Source organism: Lynx canadensis, chromosome A1, assembly GCF_007474595.2.
Source record: "Lynx canadensis isolate LIC74 chromosome A1, mLynCan4.pri.v2, whole genome shotgun sequence".
NCBI classification, from domain to species: Eukaryota; Metazoa; Chordata; class Mammalia; order Carnivora; family Felidae; genus Lynx; species Lynx canadensis.
This window is the reverse complement of record NC_044303.2, coordinates 85,506,729-85,519,718: the sequence shown is the minus strand read 5'-3', so window position 1 is coordinate 85,519,718 and position 12,990 is coordinate 85,506,729. Positions and strand designations below refer to the sequence as shown.

The 12,990-nt window shown below is 37.2% G+C and overlaps 1 protein-coding gene across 1 annotated transcript; it reads right to left on the bottom strand.

Moving 5' to 3' along the window:
- Window positions 1-307: 307 nt before the first annotated feature.
- LOC115511929 (olfactory receptor 2A12-like) lies at window positions 308-1,261 on the bottom strand. The gene has a single exon (XM_030312491.1). It carries the CDS (start codon window positions 1,259-1,261, stop codon window positions 308-310), a length of 954 nt encoding a protein of 317 aa, XP_030168351.1.
- Window positions 1,262-12,990: the final 11,729 nt, after the last annotated feature.

The following is a 12,990-nucleotide window of genomic DNA, read 5'->3' as shown; positions in this document are numbered from 1 at the left end:
TGTGTCGACCTGGAATTCATCGTGCAGGTCACAAACTATTTGATTGAGTTGATATAACAATGTTCTAACACTTAAAGAACAACTATACATAAATATTAACTCATGGGAGAAATCTGAACTGGAAACACTTGAGGAGATTTGTAAAAATGTAATGACTACTTTCATCTGCAAGTCTGCCAAATCCAAATTACTTGGGGTGGAGCTTAGTCTCATAGTATTTGGATATGAACACAGGTTAAAAAAAATAAGCATTGCCTTAAACGCTTATAAGAACACTTATAAGAATGCTTATAGAATCATAAAGATTCTAGTCTGTGATTTGTTGTTTTGTTTTAAGTTTGTATTTGCCCATAACTTTTTTCATACCCTCCTTCATTTCCTTGTTCCTTAGGCTGTAAATGAAAGGATTCAGCATAGGGTTGATGACTGCATAGAACACAGAAATGAGTTTGTCTCCCTCTGCTGAATAGAGGGACTTGGGTCTTAAGTACCGGATCATTCCTGTTCCATAATACATGATCACAGCAATCAGGTGGGAAGTACATGTGGAAAAGGCTTTTTTTCTGCCCTTAATAGAGTCTATTGTCATCACAGCCACCAGGATGTGAAGGTAAGAGAGTATAATGAAGAGGAAGGGGAATAACACTGTTCCAGCCCCTCCTGTGGCCATTATGGTCTCCAGCAGGGATGTATCAGCACAGAACATATGAAGAAGAATGGGCAATTCACAGAAAATATAGTCAACAACATATGGACCACAGAGTGGAAGAATTGTGAGGTAGAGGGGCACCACTGAGGCAAAAAAGCCAATGGTCCAGGCTCCCAGAGCTAATGCCACACACACAGACCAGTTCATGATGAGCAGATATCTCAGTGGGTAACAAATGGCCACATAGCGATCCAAAGCCATTACTGCAAGGAGAAAGCACTCAGTTGACTCCAGGAATAAGGTGATGTAGGTCTGAGCAATACAGAAGTTGTAAGATATAACTTTCCTGCTTGCGAGAAAATTAAAAAGCATCTTGGGGACCACAAATGTGCTAAAAAATATGTTGAGAAAGGCCAGATGACAGAGGAAGATGTACATGGGTGTCTGGAGAGAGAAATATAGAATGACTAAAGTGATGACAGCTGTGTTTCCAAAGAGACTTGCCAAGTAGACCAGAGAGAATACAAAAAAGAGTGGAATTTCAGTCTGGGGGTAATTGGAAAATCCTACAAGGATCAGCTCACTGATGACACTGAAATTCCCATGACCCATTTTGACTATTGAAAGTTTCCTGCTGAAATGAAAGGAAGGCAAAAACCAAAAATGGTCTTATTTTAAAATTGTGACATTAAATCTATTCCCATATTACATCAACTACAATGCTAGAGATAAATGTATCTTAAGTTGGATAAACAATTATTTGTGAAATTTTGTTGGACAAATATTCTATTCAAAGGAATAATAACATTTCCAAATCACTGTCTGCATCATGCAACTGCTTGTTTTTGATGAATTACGGGGTTTTGGTTTCACACTGAGAATTTCTCCCACCTCTACTCATTATATCATATATACTACACAGCACACTTCTACATTTTACTAATCAAATATTAATATCCATTTTCTAAAAAGGAACTAGAAATTCTGCAAAATAAAATGATTTTCCCAAATTCCTAGTATAAAATATAATAGTTAAAAATAATTCCATTTTCTTTCTACTATAAGAAAAAAATAATCAATAATAATAAAGTTTACAATTAGCAAGACAAAGGATTGATTTTTTTGTTTTCATTCTTAGTTCCTATGGAACATAAATTCCAATGTCATAAAAGTACAATAATACACAAAATCTACTTATTTTAACTACTTTCACTACTTCAATATTAGAAGGAATAATATAATTAATCCTCTAAACAATTAAACTTCCAAATTTATAGTAAGGACCTTAGAAAAGTAATTGTTTCAAAGCTAAGCTTTTTTACCATTTTGAAGTCAGTGTGAAATTGCTTATGGGCCTATGTCTCCTTTGTGGATATATATTTTTAGTGATACACTTGTGTTCTTTATCAAAATCTTTGAATTAAATTTGCTAGCCTGTGCTTAAATGGAAGATATAGACTGGTTATATAATGTGTTGACTACCTTCCATACCAATGCTAGATGCTATTAACAAAGCACCACAACACTAACCAAATAAAAAGAAAGTAAAATGTTTATGAGAATCTTTAATCTTATGAGAATATTTAAACACAGAGAAACATAAATGTAAAAGATATAGCCTGAAGTTTGCATAAAGTCCTTTAAACCCTCTGTACTCTAACACCTCTCTTTTCTCCACTAACTCATATTTCCAGTGTGTCTTTTTGTCCTGCCTTTATTTCTTCTTTTTTGTTATTTCCTTGTAGACTTTTATGTGAAAGACTTTCCTAGTCCTTTTTCTAATTCTCTATTGAGTATTTTTTGCTGTTTGCACAACCTAAGTTACTAGGCAATCAGATCACAGGACTCACACAGCAACAAGACAGGTGGAGGGAAGGGTAGAGAGAGAGAAAGGAAAAGAGAGACAGAAACAGAGAGACAGAGAGAAGGAGAGAAAAACAAAGAGACAGAGAAAGAGAGTCCATAGGCAGAAACCAAGAGAGTGAAATACAGAGAAAAGGACAGAGAAACAAGAGACAGAGAGACAGGGAGAGGGAGAGAGATAGTGAAAGACAGAGACAGAGTGTCTACAGGCAGAATTTCAACTGCATACTTGTGGAAGAGAGTGCACCTAGGAGAAAAAAGCAGTTGACATACCTGCCCTATTTTTTTTGTTGTTGTTGTTGTTAGGAAAGCTTTTCTTCTATAGTCTCCTCCGTACTGGAAACTGATAAATGAAGAGAGGGTCTTGGACAGGGTCCAACTATCAAATCTCCACCTGTAAAGGAGACAGCATGAAAACCATAGCCACTTGTCAACCACTAGAATTCATCATATTTAACCCTACCCAGAAATTGTCTTTTGAAAACATGCTCTTCAGTTATGTTGAATAGAAAGAGGCAGCTATGGCTGGTGATACTCAAAAACTGTTCCCCTGATTTTATATTATTAATTTTAGCACAAAAATTCATATTTCATTCTTTTTCTTAATTATCCCAAATTTATACGAAATATAGTGGAAGAAGAGGGTAGGGTAAATAAAGATTATTTGCCAGGAATTATAAATCCAGAGTATACGCTTCAGTAAGTGAAGTCTATTTATTAGCAGAGGAAAAGTTTTAAGTTGGACCCCAAGGGGAGCTAGTTAACTTCATGTAAGAAAGAAAAACAAAATAATTTATACTCCTTTTACTGCTAATAACAGCCAGCTCATTAAATGTAATCCTTAGCTTTCTATTTATAGTGACACCTGTACATTCCATTATTTCTCCAAGAGAAACATCTCAATTTATCAGTTCTAAAAGTTAATGTTAATGGTGTATTTTTTAAGTAAACATGAATTTTTCTGGGTACCTGGTGACTCAGTGGGTTTAGTGTCTGATTTGATTTCAACTCAGGTTATGACTTCATGGTCATGAGATCGAGCCCTGCGTTGGGCTCTGCACTGAGCGTGGAGCCTGCCTTGGGTTCTCTCTCCCTCTCTTTTTGCCCCTCCCTGACTAAGTGCACTCATGTTCTCTCTCTCTCCCCAAAATAAATAAACATTAAAAAATAAAATAAACATGAATTTTCTTAAATGAAATTTTGTAAAAACTCTAGAGAATTCAACTTTGTCAAAGTTGTCTGCTTACACTTTACCCATTGGAAAATATCATTTTCATTTTGTTAACATAAAAGCAAGTTATAGCAACATGTCTATGTGTGAATAAAATATGAGTAATTTACAAAGAAAATTCAAACTGCTTAAACAAATTTCAGCATATATTTTTTTCATAATTATCATTGTGGGAAGAGTTATAGTGTAATAGAGCATAGGTCTACACATCAAGGGTTCAAGGGGTGATGTCCATGAATGTGTGAATCAAATTACAGAGCAGATTCTTGCTTGACTTGGAATTGTTGTGTTTTGTTTTCAAGTTTATATTTCAATTCCAGTTAGTTAACATAGAGTGTAATACTAGTTACAGGTGTAGAATTATGATTCATCACTTACATACAACACCCAGTGTTTATAACAGCAAGTGCCCTCCTTAATCCCCATTACCCATTTTACCCATCTCCCTGCCCACTTCCTCTCCAGTAACCCTCATGTTTTTCTCTACAGTTAAGAGTCTGATTCTTGGTTTGCATCTCTCTTTTTTCCGCTATTTTCATCTGTTTTGTTTCTTAAATTCCACATATGAGTGACATCATATGGTATTTGTCTTTCTCTGACTAATTTTGCTTAGGATAATATGTTCTACCACCAACCGCATCCCACATTTCTTTATCCATTCATTAATCACTTGCCATTGGGTCACCAGTTCTCTCCTGTGTTGTTAAATTTAGACATTCTTACTGTTGTGAGGAGATATCTCATTACAGTTTTGATTTGTATTTACTGGATGATGACCGACGTTGAGCATCTTTTAATGTGTTTATTAGCCATCTGTATGCCTACTTTGGGAAAATGCCTCTTAATGTCTTCCTCACATTTTTTTATTAACTTGTTTTATTTTTTATTTTTTTTAAATTTACATACAAATTAGTTACCTTATAGTGCAACAATGATTTCAGGAATAGATTCCTTAGTACCCCTTACCCATTTAGCCCATCCCCTCTTCCACAACCCCTCCAGTAACCCTCAGTTTGTTCTGCATATTTATGAGACTCTTCTGTTTTGCCCCCCTCACTTCTTTTATAGTATTTTCGTTTCCCTTCCCTTATGTTCATATGCTTTGTCTCTTAAAGTCCTCATATGAATGAAGTCATATGATTTTTGCCTTTCTCTGACTGACTAATTTCACTTAGGAGGTACAATCTAGTTCTATCCACATTGCTACAAATGACAAGATTTCATTATTTTTTATTACTGAGTAATATTCCATTGTTTATATGTATACCACATCTGCTTTATCCATTTATCAGTCAATGGACATTGGACTGTTTCCATACTTTGGATATAGTTGATAGTGCTGCTATAAACATGGGGGTGCATGTATCCCTTCAAAAGAGCACACCTGTATCCCATGCATAAATGCCCAGTAGTGCAATTGCTGGGTCGTAGGGTAGTTCTATTTTTAGTTTTTTGAGGAACTTCCATACTGTTTCCAGAGTGGCTGCACCAGCTTGCATCGCCACCAACAATGCAAAAGAGATCCTCTTTCTCTTCATCCTCACCAACATCTGTTGTGGCCTGAGTTATTAATATTAGCCATTCTGGCAGGTGTCAGGTGGTATCTCATTGTGGTTTTGATTTGTATTTCCCTGATGATGAGTGATGTTGAGCATTTTTTCATGTGTTGGTTGGCCATCTGGATGTCTTCTTTGGAGAAGTGTCTCTTCATGTCTTTTGCTTATTTCTTCACTGGATTATTTGTTTTTTGGGTGTTGAGTTCGATAAGTTCTTTATAGATTTTGGATACTAACCCTTTATTTGATATGTCATTTGCAAATATCTTCTCCCATTCTGTTGGTTGCCTTTTAGTTTTGCTGATTGTTTCCTTCACTGTGCAGAAGCTTTTTATTTTGATGATGTCATGCACCTGTCCTCTGTCTTCAGCTTTCATCCACTTTCCGCTTCCTCACTGTCTTTTACTAAGCCCCAGGGAGTACCTCTCTCTGAGTTTTGTCTTAGATGCGGCAGTTTTCCCCGGCCCCTTACTTCAGAAGGACTGTGGCTTTGACCCATTCCTCCCCTCCGCTGGAGGGTCTCACTGAGCAATGGCAAAATGCTGGCTGCACCCAGGAACGCTTGCTGGACCCTGCTGCTGCCGGTGTCTGAGACTGCAGCCAGGTGCCAGCCTGCCCCAGAAAAAGTTCCTGAGATAGTGTAGCAACATTGTTTCAGGGATTGTGGAAAATCACAACACACATCTGGCACCAGGCTTCACCCTTAAGGACCTTGTTCCAGCACCAGCGAATGTGGCAGTCTTCTGGGACCAGGTGGCTTCAACATTCTCTACCAAATATCCTTCTAGCAGAGAACCGCTTTTCCCCGTGTGGCCCAAGAACCTCCCGGACCCCACTCTGTTCCTGGGGATTCGCTGTTCCCAACAGAGCACCGCCAGGTATGGAGCTGCAGAGTTGCAGACTTTGTGCTCCCTTTGTTTACAGTCTTAATGGAATTTAAACCCTCTCCTTTCTCCTTTCTCCCTTTTTAGTTTGGTCCCTGTGGCTGTTTCCAATTTTCCACTTTCTCTCCAGCTGCTTTTGGGGAGGGGTGCTTTTCTGTATTCTCTCCCCTCACCCCAGTCTCTGCCCTCTCCCCACCTGCAAAAGTGGCTCCCTCCCTGCTGCCAGCTTCTTTCTCCCCAAGTTCACCTCTCCACACCACTCACCTGCTGAATTCTGTGGTTCATGTTGTGCAGATTGTTGTGTTAATCCTCCAATCAGTTTTGTAGGTGTGTAGGATGGTTTAGTGTTGGTCTGGCTGTATTTCAAGGACGTGAGACATACAAAAACTTCCATACTTTTCCCCCATCTTGGATCCTCTCCTCTTCTTCTCATTTTTAACTGGGTTATTTGTTTCTGTTTTTTTTTTTTTTGAGTGTTTAGTTTTATAAAATTTTTGGTATGTTTTGTATACTATCCCTTTATCAGATATGTCATTTATAAATATCTTCTCCCTTTCTGAATTTTGACTTTTACTTTTTTTGACTGTTTACTTCTCTGTGCAGAAGCTTTTTATATTGATGAGGTCCCAATGGTTTATTTTTGCCTTTACTTCCCTTGTCTCAGGAGGCATATTTAGTAAGAAGTAGCTAAGTTCTATGTCAAAGAAGTTACTGCCTGTGCTCTCTTCTAGGACTTTTATGGTTTCCTGTCTGACCTTTAGGTCTTTCATTCATTTTGAATTTACATTTGTGTATGGTGTAAGAACATGGTCCAGTTTCTTTCTTTTTCATGTTGCTGTACAGTTTCCCCAGCACCATTTATTAAAGAGACCGTTTTTTTAGTTGTTTGTTTTGTTTTGTTTTTACATTGGATATTATTTCCTGTTTTGTCAAAGATTAATTGACCATATAAATGTGGGTTCATTTTGGGTTTTTTTTATTCTGTCCCATTTTTCTATGTGTCTGTTTCTGTGACTGTACCATACTATCTTGAAGATTATAGCTTTGTAATATAAGTTGAAGTCTGAAATAGTGATGCTTCCTTTTCTTTTTCAGGATTGCTTTGGCTATTTGGGGTCTTTTGTTGCTCCATACAAATTTAATGCTTGTTCTAGCTCTGTGAAAAATGCTGTTGGCATTTTGATAGGGATTGTGCTAACTATATTGATTGCTTTCAGTAGTATGACATTTTAAAATATTTGTTCTGATCCATGAGCATGGACTGTTTTACCGTTTCTTTGTGTCATCTTCAATTTCTTTTATCAGTATTTTATAGTTTTCAGAATACAGATGTTTCCCTCTTTGGTTAGGTTTATTCCTAGGTATCTCATTGGTTTTGGTGCAGTTGTAAATGACCTTGATTCCTTGATTTATTATTCTTGTTGCTTCATTGTTGGTATATAGAAATGCAATAAATTTCTACAAATCTGTTCCATAGGTCTAAAAATGGAACATTTTTTTATCCTATGACCTTACTGAATTCGCATATCAGTTCTAGCAATTTATGTGTGCATAGTATTTTGGGTTATTTATTTATTTATTTATTTTTAGTTTTGTGTAAGATATAGAGAAACAGAGCGTGACTGGGGGAGTGGCAGAGAAAGAGGGAGACACAGAATCCAAAACAGACTCCAGGCTCTGAGCTGTCAGCACAGAGCCCAACGTGGGGCTTGAACCCACAGGCTATGAGGTCATGACCTGAGCCAAAGTTGGATGCTTAAGCAAATGAGCCACCAGATGACCCAGGGTTTTCTTTGTAGAATATCATGCCATCTGCCAATGACATAAAAACTAAAGAAACAGTAGAATAGATCAATGAAGTGGCATCTGGATGGTTCAGTTGTTTGAGCATCTGACTCTTGATTTCAGCTCAGGTCATGATCTCGCAGTTTTGTGGGTTTGAGCCCCATATCAGAGCCCCATATTGGCCTCTGTACTGGCAGCGTGGAGCATGCTTGAGATTCTCCCTCTCTCTCTACGCCTCCTCTGTCTCTCAAAATAAACAAATAAACTTAAAAAAATTAAAGAACAGATCGATGAAGCAGGATCTGGTTCTTTGGAAAGGTCAATAAGATCAATAAACCTCTAGCCAATATTATTAAAAAAAAAAAGAGAGAGAGAAGATTCAAGTGAATAAAATCATAAATGAGAGAAGAGAAAAACCAACACCACAGGAATTCAAACAATTTTAAGTGAATATTATCGAAAATTATATGCCAACAAATTGGACAACCTAAAAGAAAGGGATAAATTCCTAGAAGCATATGAACTACCACAACTGAAAGTGGAAGAAATAGAAAATTTGAACAGATTAATAACCAGCAAATAATTTAAAATGATATGAAAAAAAATCCCAACAACAAAATTTAAGGAATTGATTGTTTCACAGGTGAATTCTACCAACCACTTAAAGAAGAGTAAATACCTATTTTTTCTCAGACTAGTCCAAAAAATATAAAAGGACAAATATTCCAAATTTATTCTATGAAGCCAGTATTGCATTGATGCCAAAACCAGATAAGACACCACTAAAAAATAGAACTACACAGACCAATACCCCTGACAAACACAGATGCAAAAGTCCTCAACAAAATACTATCAAACCATCTTCAAAAATGCATTCAGGGGCACCTGGGTGGCTCAGTCAGTTAAGCGCCCAACTTTAGCTCAGGTCATGATCTTGCAGTTCACGAGTCTGAGCCCCACATCAGGCTCTGTGCTGACAGCTCAGAGCCTGAAGCCTGCTTTGGATTCTGCCCCCCCCCCCCCCCGCCTCTCTCTCTCTCTCTCTCTCTCTCGCTCAGAAATAAATAAATATTTAAAAAAATTAAGTGCATTGAAAAGTCATTACTACAATAAAATTGGATTTATTATGGAGATCCAGACATGTCAATATTCACAAATCAATCATTGTGATACATCCCATGTACAAGAGAAATAATAAAAAAAACATAGGATCATTTCAATAGATGCAGAAAGGCATGTGATAAAGTACAACACCCATTCATGATAAAAAGCCATCAACAAAGGAGGTTTAGAGGGAACATACCTAAACATATTAATGCCATCTATGAAAAACTCTCAGCTAACATTATCCATAAAGGGGCATAAACATAGCTTTTCCCCTAACATCAGGAGCAAGATAAGGATGTCCACTCTTAACACTTTTATTAAACATAGCACTGGAAGTCCAAACCACAGCAATAAGACAACAAAAAGAAATAAAAGCATCCAATTTGTAAACAGTAATAATTTCACTATTTGCAGATTACATGATACTATATATTGAAAACCTGAAAGACTCCACCAAAAAAATGTTAGAACTGATAACTGAGTTCAGTAAAGTTGCAGAATACAGAAAATCAATGTACAAAAATCTGTTGTGTTTCTGTTACACCAACAATGAAGCAGCAGAAAGAGAGATTAAGAAAACAATCCATTTTACAATTATACCATAAACAAAATACCTCGGAATAAACCTAAGCAAAGAGGCAAACGATCTGTACTCTGTAAACTATAAAACACTGATTAAAGAACTGAAGAGGACACAAAGAAATGGAAAGACATTCCATGCTCATGGACTGGAAGAACAAATGTTAAATTTTCTCCACTACCTAAAGTAATCTACACATTTAATTCATTCCTTATCAAAATGCCACCAGAATTCTTCACAGAACTCGAACAAACGATTTTCAAATTTGTGTGCAACCTCAAAGACCCTGATAACCAAAGCAATCTTGAAAAAGGAAAGCAATGCTGAAAGCATCACAATTCTGGACTTCAAGTTACATTACAAAGTTGTAATAATCAAGACAGTATGGTACTGGCATAAAAATGAATACATATGTAGCTATGCACTGAAGAAAAAGTTTTCAGACACTACTGTGGAAAACAGTATATAGGGTCCTCAAAAAGTTAAAAAAGATTAAATTACCTTATGATCCAGCAGTCATACTGATAGGTATTTACTCAAAGAATACAAAAACAGTAATCTAAGGGGATACATGAGCCATACGATTATTGCAGCATTATTTAAAATGCCCAAGATATTGAGGCAGGCCACATGTTCATTGGTTGATGAGTGGATAAAGAAGAGAGATATAACACACACACACACACACACACACACACAAGGTATGTATATGTATATATACATATATAATAGAATATTACTCATCCATAAAAAATAATTGAATCTTGCCATTTGCAATGACATGGATGGAGCTAGAGAGTATAATGCTAAGTGAAATAAGTCTGCCAAAGAGAAATACCCTATGATTTCATTCATATGTGGAAATTAAGAAAGAATACAAATGAGCAAAGCAAAAACAAGTGAGAGACACAAATCATGAAACAGGTTCTTGGGGCACCTGCGTGGCTCAGGTGTTGAAGCATTTAACTCTTGATTTAGATTCAGGTCATGATCTCACAGTTAATGGGATTGAGCCCAATGCTGACAGTACAGAGCCTTCTCTGGATTTTTTCTCTCTCTCTCTACCCTTCCCCTGCTTGCACTCTCTCTCTCTCTCCCAAAATCGATAAATAAACTTAAGTACAAAGAAACAGATTCTTAACTATAGAGAACAAACTGATGGCTACCGAGGGGGAGATAGGTGGAAGAAGGGGTTAAATAGGTGATGGGGACAAAGGAGTACACTTGTGATGATACAGGGTGTTGTACATAAGTGTTGAATCACTAAATTGTACACCTAAACCTACGATAGCACTGTATGTTAACCAAAATAATAAAGCAAAGCAAAGAAGACACCTGTACTTCAAAGAAAATTTCTTCCAAAAGGAATACTTGGCACTTCTGTCTATAAGAGGAAATAATTAAAAGTTATGGGGAAAAATAATTATTTTGTGGGCTACCGCATGATATACTTATGCACTTGGGAAGAATGTATATTCTGTCATTGCCTTTATACAGGGAAAACCTTTCACCAATCAGCCTGGGTAGAGTTTCTGGGAACTTCTGAAAACTTTTCTGGACAAATCTTTAGTCTTGTGCATGCAATTTCCCAATTAAAGATTTTTGCCAGTGTCTTTTTCAGAAAGCATGCTCCCATTGATGTTTGCCCATGGTAATGCAAATTCCCTGGTAGTGTCACAGACCCCTCTCCTCTCTTTGTTTTCAGCAACCCCATGGTGTCCAATATTTGTCAGTTCCCATCATCACTCCACAAGTTATGCAAGACAAAAAACAGTCCCTCAGGAAAGTCCCTGAAACACTGGAAGTCATTTCCACTCTTCTATTCTTCTCCCAAAGGAAAAACTTCAACTTGGATCTTTTGTCCAAATTGTGCCAATATTTGCTTGCTTGGGGAAGGGATTTCGTAGACTAAATACAACCGCTCTTCTTACACATTTCATCGTGCTGTTCTTAACTTCGCCTTCTTGGGGTATTGCACCTTCTGAATTGATTTCTGGCATTTTCATAAAGATTTTTTTGGATTGTATAATGTTACGTTTGTGTCTCTGTGGGAGAACAAGGTATGATGGGGCTTCTTCTACCTTTTTGTCCCAATTTTGATATATTTTTTAAATAACATTTTAATTTATTTTTGAGGGACAGAGACAGACAGAGTGCGAGCAGGGGAGGGTCAAAGAGAGAGAGAGACACAGAATCCAAAGCAGGCTCTAGGCTCTGAGCTGTCAGCACAGAGCCCGAAGTGGGGCTTGAACTCACAAATTGTGAGATCATGACCTGGGCCAAAGTTGGGTGCTCAACTGACTCAACCACCCAGGTGCCCCTTGATACTTTTGGTAAGATATTAGTGTTCTATTCTTCATTCCAATATTAATGATCATAAAATGTTTAAATTGCCCAATAGTAAACATTGACTGCATTTCTGTCAGAAGTTTCTCTGTATTGTCCCAGTATCCTCAGTTCCGTATCTCATGGGAAGCTTGCCAGTGTTGTAACAGTGCTCTGATTCCTCATTATAAAGTTCAAATACCTACCCTTTGCCTGCATTAATCATCAAAATTTTCTCAGTGTTCTACTGACCCGATCCTCAAGAGAATTCCTGCCATAATAAACCAGACCCTCATTCTTATTAGAAGTATGATGGTTAATTTCATGTGTCAACTTGATTGGGTAGGATGTACCCAAAAATATGGACAAATATTTTTCTTAGTGTGCCTGTGAAATGAGATTCTTAATGAGATTAATGAGATTAATGAGATTAATGTTTGAATTGGGAGACTGAATAAAACAAATCGCTCTTTTGTGAGTGGACCTCAATCAGTTGAATACCTGGATAGAACAAAAAAGTCTAAGAAGGAAGCATCTCCTGGTTGAATGCTAAGCAGAAATATTAGTTTTCTCTTGCCCTTATACTGGAATATCCACCACTGTCTCTTCTTTCCAGGCCTTTGGACTCAGACTGCAACTATGCCATCAACTCTCCTGATCTCCAGCTTGACAACAGCAGATTGGGGACTTCTCAGCCTACCTTATTGTATAAAAATATTCCTTATACTGCTTCTCTTTCTACCTCTGCCTCTCTGCTTCTATCACTGTGTTTTTGTGTCTGTGTCTGTCTCTGTCCATCTCTGTCTCTCTCTCTCTCCATCTTTCTCTGTCTCTCTCTATATATAGATATGTCTATCTATCTATCTGTCTATCTATCTAATCTGGGAAAATCTAGATTGTGTGTGTGTGTCTGTGTGTGTGTGTGTGTGTGTGTGTGTGTGTGTAGATAGATAGATCGATAGATAGAATCTCAGGAGAATACTGTCTAATTCAGGTCAGAATATAATGTT